We start from the raw sequence: 24,235 nt of genomic DNA, 5'->3' as shown, positions 1-24,235 counted from the left end.
GTTTGGCCAGGGCCAGGAGGAGGTTGTCAAGGAGGTCTCGCGACTTTGTGGGGCCACAGATGGGGTGTGCAAAAAGGAACAGGTGCGGGGAAAAGTGCAACCAGAACTTCAACAAAAGGTTCTGGAGGAGCCGGAATAAGGGCTGCAACCTGGCACATTCAAGATAGGCGTGTGCCAGGTTCTCCCTCAGGCAGCAAAAGGGGCAGACCTTGGGTACAGGTGTGAATCGCGCCAGGTACACGCCCATGATTATGGCTCCGTGAAGGAGCCGCCAACCGATGTCCCCGGTGGGCCGTGGAACCAAAGTGGAATAAAGGCTGGCCCACCGGGGTGCCTCACCCTCTTTAGGTCGAGGTAGTCCCGCCATTTGGTGTCAGAGTGGGACGCGAGGGTGAGGAAACGCAGTGTGTGGAGCACAAGTGTGAACAGTTGGTCTCTAGGTGCGGTTTGGAACTGGAACTGGCTGCAGGGTGTGCAGCTGGCTCAGGGTGTGGGCTCTCATGGAACAGGGGCCAAATAAAAATGTCTGGAAGGCCCGGGATGAGGGATGGGCAGAGAGCACCCTCTCGCAGGGCCCACTGCAGGAAGATGAGAGAGACAGGTGACAAGGCAACCTCCATCTCCTGGAGTACGCGCAGGGGTGCTGGAAGGGTGGAGAGCCCCATGCGCCTACCTAGCACATGGGGATTCACCCAGTCCCACCTGTCATAGTCCAGGAGATGTCCGACCCTAGTGGTTTCTGCCAAGAGCAACCTCCGGCGCACTGAGGGAGACTCCACCACCTGCACACGTAGATCGGGGTTGTGCATCAGGGGCTCCGCGAGGATGTCCGCCCACTCGGTGGCCACATAGGACCTGGTCACCAAAAAGAGCTTCCAGGAGGTCCTGGTAAAAGACCGGCAGCTCTGAGAGATCTCATGGAAGACATCTCAGGTGGAGAAAAAAGAGCCACCACTCATATCGGAGGCCTCGGAGGCGATGGAGGAAGGCATGCGCCAACGTGCTCCATACTGGACTACCTGCACCGTAAAGCAGTCTCTGCAGGGCCTAGAGGCGGAAGACATGGACCTGGCTGCGAAGGCAGATCAGGTCCTGCCCTCCCTCCTCCAGGGGAAGATTCAAAACCCCTGCAGAGACCCAGTGCAGCCCCGGCCAGAATAACTCTAGGACCATCTTCTGAAGCCTGGTCAGGGTCCCCGGGGCCGAGGTCAGGGTGTTGAGCCGGTGCCAGAGCATGGACAGGACTAGCTGGTTCAGCACCAGCGCCCTCCCTCACAGGGAGAAACAACAGAGCAGTCCTGTCCATCTCCACAGCCACTCACACACCCTGGCCTCCAAATCCTGCCAGTTCTCCGGCGGAGAAGGATGCGTGGTGGATAAATGCCAAAATAGAGCAATGGACCCACGCTCCATCGGATGGCTTGAAGCGTGGGCGGAAAGGAGCTCGCCTGCCACCTGTCCCTGACCACCAGGCCAGAGCTTTTGACCCAGTTGACCCGGGCGGAGGAGGCTGTCGAGTAAATGACCTGGTGCGGCCTCCACCCTCACCAGCTCGCCCAGATCCTGGACTGCGAGGAGCACGTCGTTGGCATATGCCGACAGGACCAGCCACAGCTCTGGCTCCCAAAGCTCCAACCCTGTCAACCTCCGGCGGAGGAGACATAGGAAGGGCTCAATTGTCAAAGCGTACAGGTGGCCCAAGAGGAGGCAACTCTGCCGTACTTCCCGCCTAAAGCTGACCAGCTCGGTCAGGGTCCAGTTGAGCCTGATCAGACACTGTATCAGCGCACAGCATCCAGAGAAAGCCCACAAACTGGGGCCTGAAGCCAAATGCCCACAGAGTGCCCAGGAGATACCTGTGGTCCATCCTGTCGAATGCCTTCTCCTGGTCCAGAGACAGGAGGGTGAATGACAGACCATCCCCACCCCGCAGCTCCAAGAGGTCCTGGACCAAATACAAGTTATGGAGTATGATCCAGCCCGAGACAGTGTAGGTCTGGTTGTGATGGACCATGTCCACCAGCACGGATCCCAGCCACAGTGAGATGGCCTTCACTATGACCTTATAGTCCGTGCTGAGGAGCGAGATGGGATGCCAATTCCATAGGTCGCGGAGGTCCCCCTTCTTCGGCAATAAGGCGAGCACGGCTTGCCTGCATGAGAGAGGGAGAACCCCTCTTTGCAAGGACTCGGCTCAGACGGTAACAAAGTCTGGGCTGAGGACGTCCGAGAACACACGGTAGAACTCCACAGTCAGCCCGTCCATGCCTGGGGATTTGTTCGTGGGCATAAGATGGAGGGCTTCCGAGAGCTTGTCCAGAGAAAGAGAGGCAACTCCAGCCGATCTCAGTTGCCTGGACTGACCGTAGGGAGTTCGGTCCAGAGCACCCTGCAGGCTTTGGCGTCGGTCGGATCCGGGGAGAAAAGGCTGGTGAAGAAGGCCCTGGCCCTTCCACGCATCTCCTCCAGAGCCATGAGGGGGGTGCCGTCCTCCGCCAGAAGGTAGGTGACATGCTTTTTAGCCTCCTCCTTTTTCTCCAGGGCATAGAAGAAGCGGGAGCTGCGATCCATCTCCCAAAGGAGATGGATGTGGGATTGAATGAAGGAATCCCGGGCCTGATGGTCCTCCAGGGCCTGGAGCTCCTCCTGCTTCTCCCGGTACACTGCACAGAGGGGTGGATTCTCAGGGCCAGAGGCCAGACGCCTCTCTAGCTCTAAAACCTCCCGCTCCAATTGCCCTATCACTGCATCTCTCCGCTGGCTGGCACCCCAGGAGTAGCTGCGGCAGAAGAGCCGTGCGCTCACCTTCCCCGCATCCCACCACCATCTTGCCAAGGGAAAGGCATGCCTCTGCCCTCGCCAGGCCAGCCAGAACACCTGGAAAGATGCCACAAAGACCACGTCCTCCAGCAAGATGTTGTCAAAATGCCAATAGGCTGGCCCCGGCCTCTCTGAACTGGGAGAGGCTGTCACGGTCACTAGGTTGGCCCATGCCAGGTAGAAACATGAGAAATAAATGTGGTCCAACTGCGGGTGGTGTCATCGTCTGGGTGGTGGTCACGCCAGACATCTAGCAGGGAGTGATGGTCCATGATCTCCCTGAGGATGCCTGTGGCTGCGTAGGATTTCTCGACTCCTGAGTGGTCCCGGTCCTCGAGGGTGGTGTTGAAGTCCCTGCCCAGGACCAGGCACTCGTGAGGAACCAGGGTGCTGAGGAAGGCCGACGCCTGCCAATAGAAATGCACTCGTTCTGGGCCCGTGTTTGGGGCATACATGTTGACCAGGTTTAATATCAGCCCCTCCATACAGGCCCGGATGTGCAGCAGGCGACCCAGCACGACCTTGGTGACCCCCAAACACCTCAGGCCGTAGCTCAGGGAAGAACAGGAAGGCCACCCCGGCCGAGTGGACACCGAGATGGCTAAAATATACCCCGTCCCCCTACTCCAGCCACCAGCTAGCCTCAACAGCTGGAGCTGTGTGGGTCTCCTGCAGGAAGATCACAGAGTTCCCCCCCTCCCCTCCCGAAGGAAGGAGACCACCTGGCTCCTGCGGAGACCCAACTTACAGCCCCAGGTGCATAATGTGGCAAAGATGATGGCTTTTAAAGGGAGGATCCTCACAGGCAGAGTGATCGACAGCCTCCAGCGGGCCCCGCAACAACTGATGTTCAACCCCAAAGGTCATGAGGGAGTCGCAGAACTTGTGGCCCAGCCGATAGGCCATGATGTCCTGCCTCTCGGTTCCTCTCCCCTCCCACAAAAGGGCCCTCACAGCCCGGAGGAAATGATGGAAGTCCCCCCAGCGCTGGAAGGCGAGCTGCACCTTGCCCTTAGAGCCACGGATATCCTTCAGGAAGTTGCGCAGCTCATCCTTCAACGCAAAGGGGGACGCAGCAGCCAATCTGCTGCTGTCCTCTGGTGGGGCCCCCCAAGAGATCCTCACTTCCTGAGGAGATGGGAAAACAAGGGGCTTAGCCCCGGCACTGCTGCGCCGGACAGCCCATCTCCATCCCCGGCAAGGAACGGGGCGGCGGAGGGAATAGTGCAGCTCCCATAATGTTGGGAAGGGGAGACACGAAAACCACCCCAAGGGTTGTCTGTGGGTAGCAGGAATGAGACAACCGCGGGGGTGGCAATAGAATGGGAGGTGGAGGGGAGAGGGACAGGCGATGCTTTGGGAACAGGAACAGGGGTGGGGGCAGGAACAGGGGCAGGTTCGGGAACTGGGACTGAGACAGGAGCAGGGGCAGGGATTGGAACGGGAACGGGGACAGAAATGGATACATGGTCCCCAGCAGCCAAGCCGCTGGGTCTCGGCTCCTCTCGACCGGGACTCGGTGCAGGAGGGGGACCTTTGCCGATGCCAGGCACATGTGTCACTGCAAGTGCATTGCCCGCAGCCACAGCATCCGGCATGACGGAGTCGTTAGGGGGCCCCGTCCAGAGGGGAGGCTAACCGCTCTGTCCAAGGGGTAGAGGGTGCACCCACAGGCTCAGGGCCTAGCCGCTCTGCATCAGCCATCACCCCGAGGCTGACAGGTAGGGCCAAGGGTAGCCCCAAGGAAAAGAGCAGGGGCCACAGCATGGGGTGAGGGCAAGGAGAACGAGGGGGTGGCAGGGCTAACCTGCCACCCGGAACGAGGCCTGCTGGCATGGAGTCATCCTCCCCCTGGGTGACAGGGGTCAGACCCAGGGCCTCAATCTCGTCAAATATCGAGGTGAAGTCAGTTCCCGCAGCCCCCGAGTCCTCTCCGCCAGTCACAGAGGCAACAATTGCCCCGGTATCGGCCGCAGGAAGAGGTGGCATGGGGGGCAGGATTGCCTCCATCCGCTGCCATGGCTTCCATGGCCAGCGCCTCCTGCTGGGCTCTGTCCAGGGGCATGGCGGAAGATTTAGCAGCCTCAGCCCCCCGCAGCATCTTTCAGGGGGGCCGCCTCTCCTTTCTCATTGGCGGGGAGGAATGCAGCCCACAATTTATGGGCGCCGCATTTCCCCTGGACATGCACCCAACCCTCCAAGGTGGAAGTGGAGGTGGTGGGATGGTCAGCGGGGGCAGGGCCAGGGGGCAAGGGCGATGGTTTCGGGGCTTGGGATGGCAAGAGTGGGACAGCAGAGGGGGAAGGAGACCTCCCCCTGGGGTGGGCCCTCTCCCTCAGCTGGCAGGGGTCTCGCCGCCCTCTCCTCCGCAGGCCCCACTGAACTGCAACCGATGGAGGCAAGGCCCACCCGCTTGGCCATCCCCACGGCCCGAGTGGAGACTAAGGCAGGAGGAGGAGGGGCGGCGGCGGCAGCGGTAGCCAGGCTACCAGAGTTGCCAGCGATGACAGGGCCGGCGCCCTCCTGGATCTCAGGGGTCCCGGATGCCTCTCTGTGCCAGGCCACAGGGCAGTGCCTCTGGATGTGCCCCATCAGCCGGCAGAGGTAGCACCAGGCCTCCCCCGTCGTATAATGGACCTGGTAATGGGCCCCCAGTAGGACATCAGGAAGGACCCCTCAAGCCCTACTCTGTCCCGCACCGCCGGTGGCAGTTGGATCTGGGCCTGCCGGCGGAAGGACAGGACGTGATGGAGGGCGGGGTCCTTACAGCCCAGCGGGAGAGGGCTGATGACGGAAATGGGCTTCCCCAGGGTGGAGAGGGAGGTAGCAGGGCAGCGTTGGGAAGGAAGGGCGGGACGGAGGTTAACACCACCTGTACGCCCAGGTCCTCCAGGAGTTCCAAGGGAACAAACATGTCCCCCACTGCCAGGCCCTTCTCCATTGCCTCCTGTGCGGCGGCCTCTGACGCCAGGAAGAATACGACCTTCCTGTACATTTTGGAGGACACCACGATGGCTGTGGGCCCCACTACCCTCGCCAGTGCCCGCATGCATGTTTTGATGTGGGGCAAGGCAGGCACGAGGAGGCAGCGGATGCCATGCCTCCTGGTCATTGAGGGGAAGGGGCCCCGGCCGCCAGGGATGGTGCCAGAGGCAGCAGCTGGGGTGGATGGCGCGGTGGCACGCGGAGGGGCAACGGCCACCTGGGCGTACGCTCTGGGGGCTTGAGATGGAACTCCAGAGGTAGTGGAAGGAACAGCAGTGGAAGGAGGGGCCGTGGCAGGTGTCAGGGCCGCAGCAGGGAGGGTGGGCCTGCTGGAGGGAGGTTTTGGTTTCCAGGCGGGGCCTTTGCCCTTTTTATTCCCCTGGCCCTTTTTGCCGGTGGAAGGGGCGGCCATGGCAGCGGCGGAGTTGAAGCTAGTGGTGGCCGAGAGGCCAGCTGCTGGGGCGGGCAGGGGCTGTAACAAAGGGGACAACACAGGGTCAGCCGAGGCAGGGTCAGGGGTGGGGATTGAAGCAGGGATTGGGACAAGGGCAGGAGCAGGATCCTCCTCCATGATGGCAAGAGGAGGCCCTAAGATGGGGGTGAGGTGATGGGCAGCTGCTCTTCCCTGCTAGGCAACACGCAGGGGAGGAGGGTCCAGCGGAAGGGGTAGGGGAGATGGGGGAGAGGGAATGGGGCTAACCACTCCTCCCTGGCTAAGCTGTGTTCAGGGAAGTAGGGCACCAGTGGGAGGGGAATTGCAGAGGGGAGTGAGGGAAAGGGAAGAAGCAACTGCTCCTCCCCGCTAGGCTGTGGCCAGGGGAGGAGGGTGCCAGCGGTGGGGTATGTAGGGGTAAAAAAAAGGGGGCACAGGTACTGGGTAGGGATACCAGCTCCTCTGGCTGCACTGGGAAGGGGAGGGACTACAATATCAGTGGGGAGGCTTTAAACAGTGGTGGGGCCGCAACTAAAAGAGGGCACAGCACTTATAGAGGGGGCATGGGCGCACAGGTAAGAGAGACCGAACCGGGGGGGCGACAAAGGAGGGCAGAGGAAAAAGAAAGGGGGCAGGTAAATCACAGGAGGGAACTACAAGGGGAAGGGTGGGGCAGGCAACCAAACCAAACACCAAAGTTTGGGGTGGGGCAAGTAACAAATACTAAAGGCTGGGGCAGAGCAGGCAAACCAACAGAAAGGGAAACTCCCAAAGGGTCAAAACAGGTGGGGCAGGCTGCAGGGGGAGAGGGGCAAGCTAACACAGGGGGCCTGGGTGGCACAGCAGGGAGGGACCCCACCAGCCAAACACAGCTGGGTGGGTATGGTAAGTCCAAGGTGGGGAGGTATGTGCACCCATGTGCACTTGTGTAGCTCAGTCCTTGCTGCTCACTGCTGCAAACAGTCCCAGGTGGTAAAAGGGGGGGGACAAACAGCCACGCTGAGGGGCGAAGAGCAGGTCCAGGTGGTACGTGGGGTGGTGATGGTGGAGGGAGCAGATGGGTGAGGGGGAGGGCTCCTCACGTCTCCCCCTTGCTCTCCTCAACAGCAATAGGAGTCAACACCACCCCAGGAGCAGAGATGGTAAAAGTCACTCAGTTTGTGAACACCCCCAGTCCACAATGTCCCTTAGTAGGAATCCTCTCTTCTTACTCCTCCACAACGGCAGCAGCAGCTCTGACACAGCAGCCGCAAGCAGCAGTCAGCCAGCTAGGCAGGAGGGTCCCCAAATGGTGGTGGGGCCCGTGCTTCTCCCTCCAGAGGCCCGGGGGGCAGGCTAGCAAGGCCCTCCCACTCTCACTCAGCAACAGCAGCGGTAGTCCAGGGAGGGAGACTCCAGCCAGCAGGAGCAGCAGCAGCCCAGGAAGGGAGGGAGAGTTCCAGCCAGAAGCAGTAGCCCAGGGCAGCCAGAGAGGGAGAGCTCCAGCCAGCAGTAGCAGCCCAAGTAGACTGACCACTCCCTGTAGTGGGACGGCTCCCTCACTCCCACAGAACAGGGGTTGGAAGCAGGAGAGGGCTGCAGTAGGGAAAGGGATTAAGAACAGCTGGGGAAGCTGACTGGGTAGCTGACCACAGCTATGGCCAGCTTAATTAGGGCCCAACTGGCCCTTCTAAGAGGGCTGTGGGCCAGAAGCTAGAGAGACTCCCTCTCTAGCTTCTGAGAGAGAAGGACTGGGCTGCCTGGGACCTGAGCAGAGTACCTAGGGCAGAGCAGTGCAGGGAAAGGGTAGAGGGAGCTGGGGACCTCCAGCCTAGTAAAATCCCAGGCTGCAGGCCTTGTTAAAGGCCTACAAAAGGTATTGGCGCTGCAGACGGGCAGCCCAGGGATAAGAAGAGGCAGCTGGTCCAACCTCCTTTTTGCTGATGATGAGTGGTTTATAGATTGCAGTCTGCTTCAGTGAGCGGGGGCTAGATGGTGACTGGCACTAGACAGTGAGGCAAGGTGGGAATAGAGGGATTGGGGTCCTCCTGGGAGGAGAGGCCCAGATTGGGGGTTACTGCTGGGGGAAGAACCCTGATGTAGAGGAGCACTGGGGTCCGGGAGGGACATGGGGGCCAGCGGCAGGCAAGACACTGGCCTGCACAGGGTGCTTTGGGCTGGAAGAGCTAATTCCCAGGACGACCAGCAGGAGGTGCTGCACTGGTGAGTCCCGCCCTGCCACAACTCTGCAGAGCAAACAGTGTTGAGTCCTCACTCCGACAGTTCTTTGTGACACAGGAAATTCCCTTTCTCCATATCTTCACATAATGTCAGACAAGGGATCAAAGTTGCTAATGGAGATTTGTAGGGGAATTTTCTACAATTAATCTGAACAGTGACAAAGCTGCATGTACACTACTAACTGTTGGCTCTCTATTGCTCATTATTTATTCATAAAGGTCCCATTTTTAAAGGTCATAAATATAATAGTGAGTAGGGTTATATAAACTCTCAGATAAGAGAGCACAGCAATACTTAATAATAATAATAATAATACTTTACATCATGTAGAAGTAGTACCTAATTGATCCTCACGACTCCCCTTGAGTATTGGTAAAATAACCATTATCCTTATTTTGTAGATGGAAAATATGAGATACACAGGGATTAAGTGACCCTCAAAGTCCATGCTATCTCTGCTGAATAATCCCCAAACTCCATTCAGACTTGGACAGACTTTTTGAATATAGCTTAAGAATGACCGTACCCGGTCAGACCAATGGTCCATCTAGCTCAATATCCTGTCTTCCAACAGTAGCCAATGCCAGATGCTTCAGAGGGAATGAACAGAATAGGGTAATCATCAAGTGATCCATCCTTTGTTGTACACTACCAGCTTCTGGCAGTCAGAGGTTTAGGACACCCAGATCATGGGGCTGCACTCCAGACCATCTCGGCTAACAGCCACTGATGGACTTATCCTCCATGAGTGTATCTAATTCTTTTTTGAATCCTGTTATAGTTTTGGCCTTCACAACATCCCCTGGCAATGAGTTCCACAGGTGGATTGTTCATTGTGTGAAGAAGTACTTCCTTTTGTTTTTAATTTGCTACCTATTAATATCATTTGGCAACCCCTGGTTCTTGTGTTATGGGAGGGGTAAATATTTTGCTAATCATTCTTTAAACAGTGACATGATTTTTCTTTCTCATCACATCACTGATTTATAACCTGTCTGGTGAGATTTGATATGTTTGTGCAAGTGAGACACTGAGAACACTGGATAGACTCAGGGATAGTGCAAGTAGGCTCTGTATATGCTTTCCCACATGGCTCTGCCAACATATCTCAGTCATCCATGTGCCACCCTTACTATGTCTATCTGAGACTCCACTGAGAAGAGGTTGCTAATTGTCCCATAATGATGGGTAGTTTTGTAATGTAGAAAGACATACAGTGCTTAATAAATGGAGAAGCCATACTCATTTAATTTGTTATCTAAATCAGGCTTCAACTCAGGTCTATAGAGGTGAAAGGCTAGTGCATTATTAATTCACTGGCCTTCTCACTTCCCTATGTTTTAATAAACTGCAAAGCTCCTGTGTTTCTTTGCTTCTGAATGAATTATTTAGCTCTGGGTTTGCAAGGTGATTGCTGAGGAATCCACACACTATCACAGCATTCTTTCTTCATCTTTAAAAGCACTGCATTACCTGTTCCTGCATGAGCTCCTTGAGCTGTGTGATTTTTTCTGCATCTCCAGGGTGCTTGGTGATATAATCTTTATCAAAAAAGGCCTGTGGGAGAAAGAGAAATCATCTCCTTATTAGGAAACATTTCATTATGTCCACATGTCAAAGAGGGAGAGAAGAAGGAACAGAAATCCTAGGAGACCCAAGTACACTTAGCAAACTGAAAAGTCAATTTAACTGATCTCTTCTAGTATTTTGGGATCTAGGTGAAGCTACAGTACCACAATTTTAGCTGCCTAGATAATCCTGCTCCTCAATTAGTCAAAGGGATCACTGTTGAGCAGCATAAGGTATTTCCTTCTAGCCCCAAAGGATTATGAATCTAATCAAATCTCCCCACATGACAGTGCAAAGCACTATCATTAAGCCCATTACTTGAATTTTATATAGCTTCTTTCATTTAAGTATCTTAAGAAACTGTAGGAAATGAGTGACTAAAGTAGTAAATAATATAAGGAATGAAGAGCTTTTTCTAGGCTTGTATGCAGGGCACACACAACCCAAAAATGTGGACCAGAATCATCATTTTTCAGTAAGTATCCCTGTAGCTCCCTTTTGCAACATACATCTTTAACTAACTCCTGGTGAAGGAAACAGCACATTTGGTCCCCTTAGGACTAAGACTATACTGGACACTGTCTGGCAAAGACAACTCTTTGGAAGTGCCAGCCAGCAACTTTCCCTCAGCAGGGACCTCATCACATTCAGTCTCCATCAGCTCAGAGACCGAGTCCCACTGCTTGCTTTGCAAAATGTGTTTACAGAGTAGCAGCATATAAACTGCCTGTTTCACTATTGTACATGCAAGATCAGCTTTGCCGTGTCAATCAGAATTCACACTTCAGAAGCTGAGTTTTCAACTATGGCCATCAAAACAGAACATCCAGAACCCATATCTGGACATTCACATCAACACTTAGCTACATACAGCAGGATTTACATGTCCAAGTGCTCATATATATACACAACTAAACATGGGATTTCAGCATCCTGTTTAGATCAAAAGTATGAAAACTGGGCACATGGGGGTAATTTCTTATAATAAAAAGTCAAATATGTCATGCTCTTTTCAACACAGCAGGAGAAATGCTACTTGGAAAGAGTTGCTAACAGGTTGATACTACACTCAGAGGTACAGTCCCTGCTTACCTCCTGGTACCGTGCTATGCCACCATTCACTGCTGCATCAATCACTCCATTCAGACACATGCTGAGCAGGTTAATATTGCCATGCATTTGCTTGTGCTGATACTGGCTTATTAATGTCCTCAGCTCCTGGTTTTTGTTCTCAACAACTTGAATGGCATTTTCCAAGGGGCTCACCTCGACCTACAAGGCAACAAAGAATAGTTCAATGCCACAGACACCTCATTGCCACCATGTTCCCTTCCCTACTATGAAACCAATTCCTACTACTGCTTGATGAGCACTCCAATTTTTTTCTGATGTGCAGACTAGCTAGCCATTTTTTTACTGTGTATCAGCAATACATCTCAGTTCACCTCACTGTGCACTCATCTTAGCAGTTACAATAGCTGTCACATGTCGCTGAACAACTGACTGAAGATGCTGTCAAGATTCAGAATCGCACCTCACTGGCACTTACTCTGACTGCTCTGTTTCCTTCACATTGCTCCTCTTGTTATGTTCAGCAATTATTTTGGCTGAGGGAATGGATTCTACAATAGCCACCAGTGAAGCATGAATTTTTTTCAACTGCAAGACCCAGTCAAGAGACTTTAAATTGCCCATCCTTCATTCTGAAGAAACTATCCATTCAAATCTCAGTTATAAGTATAACAAATGTTACCAGCTCTCTTCTCTCCACTTCAAACCACCGGGAGATCCCAGGTAAACTGTGAGTCAGTGTCAGAGTGGTACGTTCAATCCACAAGCTCTGCAAAGAATACAGTAAATGGGGGACCCAGTGAATCAGAATCTGAACACTCTTATTCTCACTGCAGTTGTTCAGGAGTTGCTGAATAGAAGAGGGCATTAATACTCTGAGCAGATATGTTTTCCACAATGGAATGGAACATGAAACTGAAGTCTGCTTTACATTTAAACACAAAGAAAAAAACTGTGTGTGCTTTAAAACAATGCATCACACTTTTCAGTTAGTTTCTAGACCAATTAGCTGGGAACTAAGGAATCATTTTTGGTAATATGTGAATCAACAAAGCAAGCCCCATTGCTTCAGAATCCCTCTCCATGGCACTGACACAAGTATCTTCTAAACAGAGTAGGCTTTACTTATGCCAGGTGTTCAACCATTGGGCTCAACAGTCCTGCATTTTATTTGAATTAAAACAACATCTTGCAGCACCAAATTAGGATTAGGGCCCCATTGTGTGCTGTGCCGTACAAATGCAGAAGAGGAAGACACTACCTGCCCTGGAAAGATTAAAATTTAGTTACTATTACTGGGTGCTCCTACCTTAAATTCATTCTCTTTGTCCTTTGGACCTTTATGGAAAGGCCTATCATAGCGGAATTTCCTGATGTTGTTGACACGATAAAAGCTCTTTATACGATCAGGCACACGTTCCATTTGTAGCACATCAATATTATCTGGGATGGGAGTTACTGCATATATCTGTAAATCTGAAAAACGAGGAGTCAAAGAAACACATGGAGGTATCAAATAAGAAAACAATGAGACAAAACAATACTCCCTTAGGGATGTCACATGTTACCAAAAGAAAAATGATGGAGAAAGTGTGAAATCCATACTTCCCTTTTCCTTCCATTACACATCTCTCCTTTTCACAGCTGCTTCAAAGGTAGCAGCAACTCATTGGGCCAGGGGACCCTACAGTGCTGTAGGAACTTCAGGCCAGGTTTTCAAAGGCATTTAAGCAACCAAATATGCACCTAATGGGATTTGCTAAAGTGTCTAAGCAGTTGATTCCCATTGATGATAAAGGAAGTTAGGCATCTAACTTGCTTAGGCACTTCTGTAAATCCTACTAGGCATCTGGGCTGCATCTTTCAGCCCCCAAATACCTTTGAAAATCTGGCCTTTACTTTGGCTTTGTCTCCATGCACAGGCTGTACTGATTTAAAAAGATCAGTTTAGAAACCAATTTAATTAAACTCATGCGACTTGTGTGTAGACAAGGCATTAGAAAGCAAAGCAAAGAAAACCCAAATGATCACAACTCAAAACAAACCATTGTTGTTATTTGGTGTTTTCGACATCACACAGCAAGGAAAAAGTGGGTTCTGTCAGGGACGGAAGGCTGCAGTAGGAGTGGGAAATACTGACCATTCTACTCTTGGTGAATTTAACTTGAGGCTATTAGTCAGTAAAATCAAAGTACTGTTCATTATCGTAATTAGTGAACTAGGAGCCAGCAGGCAATCTTCCCCTCCCATCTCACCTAAAATGTTCACACTCTCAAACAAATGCCATGTGGTCTAGTCCTCAGATACTGCACAGCAACATTACTTTTGTGTCTGCATTTAAATTCACAACGCAGATTCGTATCAATGGGATGAAGTGGACTCAAAGTCTGATGTACTGCATAAAAGACGCAGATAGTCTGGATGGAAAGGAATGTGCAATGTAAAAGGAAGGTGAAGTGAAAAACAAACAAAACGGAAAGTATGTTGAGAATAGGTATGAATCTAATTGCATAGTTCTCTCTTGGGGAATTGTAGAAGGTAGCTGGGTGGATGTCTGGTGAAATGTAATGTTCAATAAGGGAGTGAGTGTCATGGACCAGACTGGGCCCCGTGCACATCTTCCCACACAGTCCTGAAAATGTACATCAGCCATGACCTGGAGTATTCCCTAAGCAAAAGTGACAATTATGTCCAACTGGTGTGCAGTGATGTAGATAAATATCCACTAAACACAAGTTGGAGATGATGAAAATCATGACACCTATCACTAAAGCCAGAGATGAACCAAGATCTTCTAAAATGAAACCATTTTCCTTTCCCTACATCCTTTGTGTCCTACAACCATTTGATTAACATTAGGCTGCCTTTATGAAAGGATACACTGAGCATCACATTGCAAAATGGTGTCATCTGGATGGTTTGGGTGCTGCATTGCAATGGCTTGTGGGAACTCACTCAGCATTCTTTGCTGGAAGGTCTCCAGCCTTTCATAGTCATGGCCTCGACATACATACTCCTTGTTCTGCAAAACAAACAGGCATGAAAACCACTAAATCCCTAAACCATTGTCTATGCCTTTCTTGCTGTTTAACTGGAAGAGGTCTTCTTCATACATAATAACAGGCACAAATCTATATATTTTTAATTTTTTGTTTTATTACATAAAAAATAAAATTATAAATGATAAAGTTATGAAAACATCTTTAAAGGATTTAACTACTTAATTATTCATTATTACTATTAATTATTTACAATGTTTAACTTTACATCTATCTATAATATGGATGCCATCAAAAATAGGAATCCACAAGTCAGCCTCCAAGATGTACTCACTGTTGGAACATGGACCGAAGCAATTGTTTAGAGTAACTATTGGAAGTAAGACATACTTTACTAATAATCTAGTTTCCTCTTTTGTCCCATTAAAGATGTAAGCTAATCCACAGCAGGCCCAAATATGTTTTAAATTCTTTTAACAAAGTTGACAGAGCAGGAGCAACAGGTTTTGTCCTGAAATGCAGAATCTCTTTTTTACAAGCAAAATTAATGTACTGTCATTTAAAAAAATGAATATAGATAAAGGATAGAATCCTCTGAAGTCAGTGGTATAACCTCAGCGTGATTTGAATGGAATCAGGATAGGATCCAGCATCTCTTCTACATCCACTCCAATAATTTGTCCTCGTTTTCATTTGACAAAATTTTGCAGTAAAGTCCAGAAAATTCCAGTCACGAGACACTCCCAAAAGCAATGTGCTGACTTTTTTCACCCTAGGTTTAAGGCAGTCTTCTAGAATTTCAGCTGTAAAGTGACGGAGCACTGCCACTGAACAAGGATATAAACAACTGCATCTACTTACATTGTATTTGTAACAACTGAAGTAGAGGGGTAAGCCAAAGCTTCAAGCCATGGTTCATTGTGTAAGGATAGCCTTGCAAATCTTACTCCCATAGACATTTGAGCCCTATGTATTTGAAAACATGATTTATAACAGGACCACATATTTTAGACAGAACCCGCTTAGATACCTGTCATGATAGGAGTAACTCTTCCAGATGATGTTTTTAAAAATAAGATATAGTTGCTTATGTCGAATATAGTCTGCTAAACCTATCTAATTTGTAAATACACATAGAACTCTCTGTTGGGTGAATCTTGTTTAGTTTTAAGCTGATCACAAATCTTGTTATGGGCTATTTGGTGAAACAATTTCCCAGATGTTTCAGCCTTTTATCTTCACTTAATTTTTTGTCTGGATCTTTAAAAACAGGAGAGAAGCCTGGGAACTCCCTCAATTGTGCACGGAGGCACAAATCTTATTCTCATCCCACACACTGAATAATGCACTGAGAAGGTCTGCAGGGACTCAGCATGGTGAAGGAATCCTCCATGTCACACTTGGAGAGCAGCTCTGCAGCTGCTCCTTCAGACACTACACCTTCTTTCATGGAAAGGAATGGCTGTGCCCCAAATCTCCAGGCCCCAAATCTCCATTCTTCATGAGAAATTCAGGTAGCCTCCAAAGAGCTGACTCACTGAATCCTCCTCTCCCATGCAGGAAAGCCATACTGGTCATACTGCAGCCATAGCCCTCTATGCCCAGGCAAGTGGGTGCAGAAGCACTGTAATCTAGTCTCAAAATAAATACTGAGCTGTAACTTTGGGAAAAAACCTGTCAGAGTCTGAGCCTTCAGTGTGGTATTCATGTTTGGATTACATTAAAAGAATGCTCCATTACTCTAAGTTAAATTAGGAAACAAGGCTTTGAGGCCCTGGTAATTTGAAGCAGTTCCTTTCATCTCTGCATGTTGTAATCATTGCACCAGTTAATGCTGCTCAGCTGTAGAATTTCCAGATTGGTAAAAGAAGGCTGATATAATCTTTAGATCTATAAAGTCTCTACGCTTATTTGGGATCTTTCCATTCTGTAAGAAAAATATGATGATTTTTTTATAGAGCTCTTTTTCTAAAACCAGTTGAGCAATTAAATTATTAGAACTTGTAGCTAATACAATACCCTGGGAAAGATATGTGCATCCTGTTAGCATTAATCACAAGAGATACAGGCAGAATGGACTAAGGGTGAAAGCTGCATTTAACATTGACTGGAGAAGAACATTTTGTTCCTTGCCTTTCTTTACATTATATTTTTGCAAGAAGCTCCTCTAATCCAGAACTAATGGGCTGTTCCACTGTCCTCTCACACATAAGTAGATTGATCCTTTGCACTGAACAACTGCTCAGCAACAAGACCACCCCTAAAAACTCATCTAAATTGCTTCTTAGCTAAATGATAGATTGCTTTTTTTATTAAACTAAACCCAAATAAATATATAGACACACAAACATCCCCACCTCCACATCATCCAGGATTTGTCACAGAACCATCAGATGCAGCACTGTGGATTGGGAAAGTCTCTTGTCAAAATGAAATTTATAGATAAGGGACAAAAGGCTTGATGATCCCCTGACCTGGCACTAAAGGTCTCTGTCTAGTATTTTAATAATTATCCAAGCAAGATGTCATAGGCAAATAGGTGAGAAAAGCTGAGCTGCTAACTTCATGGACTTTTGGATTCTCAAAGGCAAAAACAAACCACACACACATGCTGCATTTGCTGAACCTATGGGTAAGTGTGCTGTTGAACTAATTACAAGATACTCTTCCACATTAATCAGGAAGCTGACAGGAGAGTTTTGGTCTTCCCCACTACAAACTATACTTTATCCACTGTCAGTGCTCAAATCAACCAGCTGTCAAATTAAAGACTGATATATCACCAGCACAGTGTCATGACCAACATGATGAAAATCTTAGGGAAGACATTCTAGGTGTCATAACAAACTGATGGACAGAAATGTCAATGTGCAATGATTCAGACTCAATGTAAACTGAAGTTATTTTAAATGGGACTCAACTTTTGGAATATGAACATAGGCATCTTTAAAATTAATGAATGCAAGGAAATTTTCTAGTTCCATTGCTGCTACATGCTGCTTAGTGTTTCCATCTTGAACTAGAATAATAGAATATCAGGGTTGGAAGGGACCTCAGGAAGTCATCTTGTCCAATCCCCTGCTCAAAGCAGGACCAATTCCCGGACAGATTTTTGCCCCAGATCCCTAAATGGCCCCCTTAAGGATTGAGCTCACAATGCTGGGTTTACCAGGCCAATGCTCAAACCACTGAGCTCTACCTCTCTATAGGCTATGAAAGAATTTATCCAGAATTGGTTTAATTGCTCCCACTGATGTCAGTGGTAAAACTCCCACTGACTTAAATGGGAGCATAGGTAGACAACGTTATGCACTTTTGATCTACTGGAGAGGACAAACAGGAGTAGTACATTCTTTGGAATCTTTCTGACATCAAAACTTGCTTTATTGCTTGAATGTTGATCAGGTACCTAATGTCTGCCAGCAATATCTTATTTTGTTTTAAGTTTGAAGGAATTGGTGAAATGATGAAATGCATTAGGGTGGAAGTTGAAAAAATTCTACATACAGCCTATCTGAAACTAGATGGTACACACTAATTGTTGGTGGTTTTCTCCCCTTTGTTTGAAGTGATGAATTCTGTCTTTTGGGAGAGAAGGGAATCTGCTGATATTCTGACATGAGAAGACCGTTGGAGGCCTCTGTAGTTCTCAGCCTCTGGACAACTTGAATGAGAAGGCCCACATGAAACAAGAGCTAACCTTGGACTTTGCTGGAGAGCAGCCAAAGAAACAAAATTCTGAGAGGAAGACTAAGGGTGTTTCTTTTCTGGGACATAGGCTTTCTGTTCTTTTAGGTCCTTGTCTAAGTTGTCCCCAAAGTACTGACCTGGAAAAAGTAGTACAATAAAATTATGTTTGGCCTGGACATCCAGTTGCTATGAATAAAGCCATATAGCCCTCTTGTCTTTGTTAGTAAGGAGAACTAATGACAACGACTAAGTTGAAGGCAACTTTGCGGATATACTTTGTGGCATACTGGCAAATCTCCAAGTTCTTCCTCATTTTGTATGACTTCTTAGGTATCCTCTGTTCTAGATTTGACTTAGAATCATAGAATATTAGAGTTGGAAGAGACTTCAGGAGGGCATCTAGTCCAACCCCCTGCTCAAAAGCAGGACCAACACTAACTAAATCATCCCAGCCAGGGCTTTGTCAAGACAGGCCTTAAAAACCTCTAGGGATGGAGATTCCTCCACCTCCCTAAGTAACCCATTCCAGTGCTTCACCACTCTCCTAGTGAAATAGTGTTTCCTAATATCCAAACTAGACCTCCCCCACTGCAACTTGAGACCATTACTCCTTGTTCTGTCATCTGACTTCTAGTAGTCTGTTTCCTTGAGAGCAAAATGCTGAGGCTATGCTGACTGAAATACATTTTGAGACAAGCTCTTAGTCTTTCTTAAAATGAGTATCTACTGGTCAATAACAGATTCTTGATGGCCACCGTTCATGCAAAGCAAATAGAGCTCTCTTTAATAGTGAAGGCTGACAAGTACACATTGGGAATCCATTCTTCAAATATCTCTTTGGGCAAGATACAGTTTACAGTTCGGAAAAGAAGGAGTGCTATTGGGTGAGCCTTCTCTTTAACAAAGTTGAGGAGATTTGGGTTTATGGAGAAACATGTCTTCTTTAGTCTTAAGGTAGAAGAAGCATTTGACAGATTTTCCTTTTTTGCTAGTTTCCTTCTCTGATGATAAGTACAGGACCCTGGATACTTCATCGATCAAAAAATGGGAGTTCTCTGTGGTAAAATGGTGGGACCAACTATGCCCCAGAATGTCAGTGTCTCTGACATCCTTAAACATTTTATTTCTTTTGTTGGGGGGAAGGGGAGCTATGTCTGACTAGAGCTCTTGATCACTGTTGCCTGCAGGGCTAGGGGAGAGGTGGTGAGAGTTTTCTTTATGTTCCATGTTAAAGATCATTATTGTAATGGGAGGAGGAATATAATGATTTTTATTTTGTCTCTGGAACCTCCTGGAACCTCATCTGTGGTAGTGGGAGGTCTGTCTCTGACTGCTTTTGGCTAGGCTGCTGTTTGGGTGTTTGGCACTGAGAAATGTATCCCTGGAGACTTTGTAGGGGAAGGAGAAGTCTCTGGAAAAATGGCTTCTGGCATGGGGCTACTTGATCACAGTAAAGTTGCTGCTTCTGTAGCTCCCCTCACCACAACAGAGCTTGGTGGGAACCTGACTTCAGCATAGCCATGTAGATTGACTTGTTAAGTCACTCACAGTGCCCAGAAAAAGCCATATCAAATAAGGCCTAGTCTTGATCATGGATAGTGGTCAACAGGGAATTGGAGCTAGCTCTGTACTCCCAGAATGCCAGCCAAAGCTCTCTGAGTCCCACAACCCTGTTCACAGGGAAAGGGTGAGATGGCAGAAGGGACAGGACACCCTGGCTACAGCCTGCGAAACCACTGTTCTAAATTCCAAGCATAAAATTTCTATCCCTCTGTCCTCTGAAGGAAACAGCATAGTCCTGTGACTGCAGAAGAATGGGGTAGTAGACAAAGAACTGTAACTTTGAGGTGTGAATTGCTCTGAGGGGAGATCCTGCTACTAGAATTTTCTTCTCTGTAAAGATCCACCTACCTGTGCATGGAAGGACAATGGAGCAGCTATTAGTTCTGGACGAGGACAGCAGTTATTTTTGTCCATTCACTTTGCAGAATCCTGTATAAAGAGATTTAACCTCCACTCCAAGAAGAGGTTTACAACATTTCTAACCTTCACTGTGAAGTAGAGACAAAACTGTTTAGGGTGTCAAAACTTATCTGTCTGATTAGTCTGGAAAGGACAAAAGGTAATGAAAGAATATTAAGGTCAGCCAGAAAAACAGCACTGTTTCATCAGTTCATTAGTTGTAGTGGCAAGAGGTACATTTTAATACCCTTGTTTCATGGATGAGTCTTTCTCTGCCTTCCTCTTGAACTGGAAGTTAAGGTGCCTGTGAATAATTGCTGTGTCTTCCTTCAGCTGGAAGATAATTGGAGCTAAAACATATCTCCTGTTTTTCTTGACAAAAGGTGGCAAGATAAATACAAAAAATTCTGCTAAAGAATTAAATAATTTTTTTTCATTGCCTTGCAGCATATTTAAACATTGCATGGAAAATGAGAAAGTGGATGAGCTTTATGAAGTACTAAAATTAGAAATTAAAATAATGGATTGTTCTTGGTGGCTATGATAGATCACCAGCTATTCTGTAAGGACTGTAATACAACTAGAAAGGCACACTCTAGTGATCTTGAAGCAAAAACACTCCAAGTCCAATGGGCAAAATAAATGCTTATTCCATGGCCTCGCACTACGTCATTTTGGAACAGATATCAGTTCCATCTGTGATATCTAACTTGCCATACATCAATCACAGCAACTGTTGAACAGGAAGAAATATTACATGATGGACCTGGACAGTTTTGTGTGTAATGCACAAAGTTCCCAGCTGTTATTAACTTTGACATGAAGAGATGTACCTGTAAATAGAGACCCATTCTACTTCTTCTTGTATCTTTTTTTTTTTCCTTTTGACCGTAGCAACCCAGGAAATTGTGAGCCTATGCATCAAATTATTATGGTTCTAACCATAATGCACTGAAAATACCTGAAATCTGCATTTAATACAGATTCTTCCCTGCAGAAGCCAGTGCAAGCTCTCAAAACATGGTTTGTCAAGCCTTACTTGAACTTCTGTAATGCAGAATCAGATAGTTTTTAATTAACTGCCCTTTATACAGCCAGGACAGAAAGAGATTCAGAATTCTTAGCAACATGAACAATGACATTTTTAGATATGTTTGCTACCAAGTGGAAGAGGTGGAAGTGAGCATGGTAATTTCCTGTTTTAAAATCTGCAGCAAGGAAACAATAAATCAGAGGAAAGTGTTGGGTGCTTATTTGATCCCTGAGAATTCCTGAATACATATTTTATTTTAAATCAGTGAAAATCTTACTCTTTAGATTAACACTAATCAACCATCTAACTATATGATCCATGCAGATAGGTCAGCTAACAGATTCAGTCTCTGAAATGTCTGTACACTATTGGTTATTAAGAGAGAAAGAAGGAGTTTATTGAGGTTGTTACATTATTAATTCCCACTCTGCTAGTAGAGACACTGCTATGGAATATAATTAGAGAATTAAGGGGAATTATAACTGTATACAGTATATTTGCTGTTTCTGTCACTAGCAGCAATTCCCACACTCTTATACAATTTAACCAAGAGTACTTGTTGTACCACCGAAAACTCATGCATATTCTTAAACATACAGGCCAGGTCACTTACTATCCAAGATGCAGCTGTATGTTCACAAATGAAAAGCAGGCTAGGTTCACTTATGGAACTACAGACCTTAGGATCTCTTCCTCTGCTCTAATGACTAGTTTTTATTGTTCATGTTCTGAAATTTCCACTGCCAGATACAAAAGATGAAACTGAGATAATTTCCTCTAAAAATCTCCATATGTGTTGATACTGGTTTCTTCTACATTTTGCCTTTCACAGTTGAACTACTGGATATGGTTATGCTTTTTCTGTTTGTTTTCTTGACCCTCAGAAATCATATTTATCATGTAAGATTCTGTAGGTTATCAGGATTTGAGCACCTCTAATATTCCAGTCCTTAATTTTTTTTTATGTTCACTCTTCTAAGATTTGTCATCTCTTTTGATCTCTTTACCCACTTCCACTAACATTCCACATCAGAATCAAGCTAATTGATACAGGCTTTGCACATTTTAGCTTTGGCTTAACTTTCTAATCTAGTCTGTTTCTGTTTTGCTCCAGCTCCCTTTCCTCCATCCAAACTGTGTGCCTAACTGCCCTTTCGATTCTTTCATGCCTCTTATGTCTGTCCCTTGTTCTATGCTGTCCTCCACCAATGGGCACCTCTGTTGATGACCTATTCTAACATGCCTCCATCCCCTTCAAGTTTCTCCATAAAACACACTTTTTTTCAAATAACCTATACACCAGAGTTTAAATTTTTTAACTCTCTTCAAAGTACTGGTATTTTTTTAAAATTGGGAAACCTTAAAAATATATACATTACTAACAAAGCACCCACACACTCTCACCATTGCAGGCTCTGACCTCCCTTCCTCCTATGCACCACTAAATTGATTACAATCTCTTGTCACACCTTCCCTTGAAGAAAACCAGAAATCTGGAGTTCTAGTTGTCTCAAGTTAGCTTATCTTGTCAGTACAGTTGCTAGGGCTCTACCTACACTAGAATTGTCAGACAAGTAAGTTTTACATGAGGTGTTAAACTATAATCAGCAACACCCATTTTAGGGACACAGGACTGGAAGGGACCTCTTGGATCATCAAGTCCAGGCCCCTGCTAGCACAGGCAACCCAATCATATAATCTCATTCATAAGCTTGTCAAGTTCCATCTTAGAATCAGTTACGTTGTTTATCCCCACTACTCCTAGATTCTCACTTTTCTGATGCTTAGAAACCTTCCTCTAATTTCCAGCCTAAATTTATTCACAGTCAGTTTATAACCACTCGTTCTTATAAGCATTATCTTTTAGTTTAAATAGCACTTCTCCCTTTCTGGTGTTTACTTCCCAGAGACATTTATAGAGCGCAATCATATCCATTCAGAGCCTTCATTTTCCTAGGCTAGGCTTTTAGTGTTGATTCACTATTAGAAAAAAGGAGTCAACCACTCTTTTAAAACAACAGGTATTAAACCCAGTTGATTATGTATAGACCAGTGGACAATGAGGATTGACACTAGTTTATGTAGATGAGGGGCTGTGTTTTACAGCTGTGGCTGAACATGTCTGAAAATTCTAGTGTAAAAGCAGCCTAGAAGAGCCACCAAATTGATATTAGGCTCTGAACGTCATTTGAGACCTTGTAAGTATGATGTGTTATGAAAAAATGGAAGTTTGTAATGTACTACAGCCAAAATTGCTGCAACAGGGTGCTATGCTGAATGGAGAGAAAGAAATGCTGTTGAGTCTGGATAAGACTTTTCACATGCACAAACTTGCATGTATCAAAACTCCTGATACTGAGCTTGCAAATCTGTGCACCTGAAAATCCGCTCCTCTGTGTCTTCACCATGAATTATTACCAAGGGTCCAGTTCCTTTAGTTTACCCAGTAAGCTGACTTTATGGGAGCAGATATAACAAGCTACCCATTTCTCACTGTAGAAAGCAAGAGAGATTACACGCCAAGACCTGACATCTCACACCAATCAGTGTGAAAGATGGCCAACTTGCCACCATGGTTTGATGTTTTACAGATCTCTGTGTTTATTGCATAAACAAAAATCAGCTGTAAGTTTCCAAAATGGTTGGTGTGGATAAAACTACCCTTGGTTGTTCCTGATAGTTACAAAACAATACAAAATATTAAAGCACAGAGTTTGAGGGCAGCAAATAGCCCAGTGGAAATGACACAAAAATGTCTCTGAGCTGGATCAATCAGTTCTATCCCTTTCAAAGCAAAATCTTATTTTTAACACTCAACAGTCACAACATTCCTGTCTCCCACAAAAAATCCAGACCTGGTTGATATGTTGCACTTTCTTCTGAACTGCCTTACCCGAAGGAAGAAGGGGAATTTCCGGCCATAAAAACCAACTCTGAAAAACTCAGGTTCCAAGCGCTGCTGTTCCATGATGTTATCATAATAGGTAGCTTCCATTTTCTGTGGACGGAAAAAGCAGTTGATATCTAACTCAAAGTTCCTGCTACTGTTTCAGAATCTCATAATAATACTTTGCATTTACGTAGTGCCTGCTATGTAAGGACTTCAAAACACTTAAACATTACAGTAATTAAACAAAACTCCTGGGAAATGGGTAAGTTTAATTATCCCCATTTTACATTAAATTTTATGGGAGTTAGAATTATGGGTTTCAGAATTAGTTAGTGGCAACTAATGGGATTAAAATCTAGATTGGCTGAATTCCAGTCTCTCAGTCTCCTGTTTTAACCATATTCTCTCCCATAGGTTAAACAGTGAACCAAAGGGCATGAAAGGGCAGGAAGTGGAGTTGGACTAGACTATCTGGAATTCTGGACATCTGTAAGTTTAACAGGAAGAAGGAAAAAAATGATTTGCGGGAAGGAAAAGGTACTTTTCTACTGATAGTATGCTGG

The 24,235-nt window shown here is 46.8% G+C and overlaps 1 protein-coding gene across 8 annotated transcripts in view; it reads right to left on the bottom strand.

Moving 5' to 3' along the window:
- The window catches only part of DOCK3 (dedicator of cytokinesis 3), a 603,350-nt gene that overhangs the window by 26,159 nt on the left and 552,956 nt on the right, over window positions 1–24,235 (bottom strand). For all 8 annotated transcript variants that reach the window (XM_050957666.1, XM_050957672.1, XM_050957667.1 and 5 more), the window contains 6 exons: window positions 23,676–23,780; window positions 13,979–14,120; window positions 12,408–12,574; window positions 11,781–11,867; window positions 11,120–11,299; window positions 9,932–10,015 (listed from right to left, as the gene is read on the bottom strand). In XM_050957666.1, the coding sequence (XP_050813623.1) occupies window positions 9,932–10,015; window positions 11,120–11,299; window positions 11,781–11,867; window positions 12,408–12,574; window positions 13,979–14,120; window positions 23,676–23,780 (765 nt within the window). The remainder of the gene's footprint in view (window positions 1–9,931; window positions 10,016–11,119; window positions 11,300–11,780; window positions 11,868–12,407; window positions 12,575–13,978; window positions 14,121–23,675; window positions 23,781–24,235) is intronic.

Source organism: Gopherus flavomarginatus, chromosome 6, assembly GCF_025201925.1.
Source record: "Gopherus flavomarginatus isolate rGopFla2 chromosome 6, rGopFla2.mat.asm, whole genome shotgun sequence".
Classification (NCBI taxonomy): domain Eukaryota; kingdom Metazoa; phylum Chordata; order Testudines; family Testudinidae; genus Gopherus; species Gopherus flavomarginatus.
This window is presented reverse-complemented; position numbering and strand designations above follow the sequence as displayed.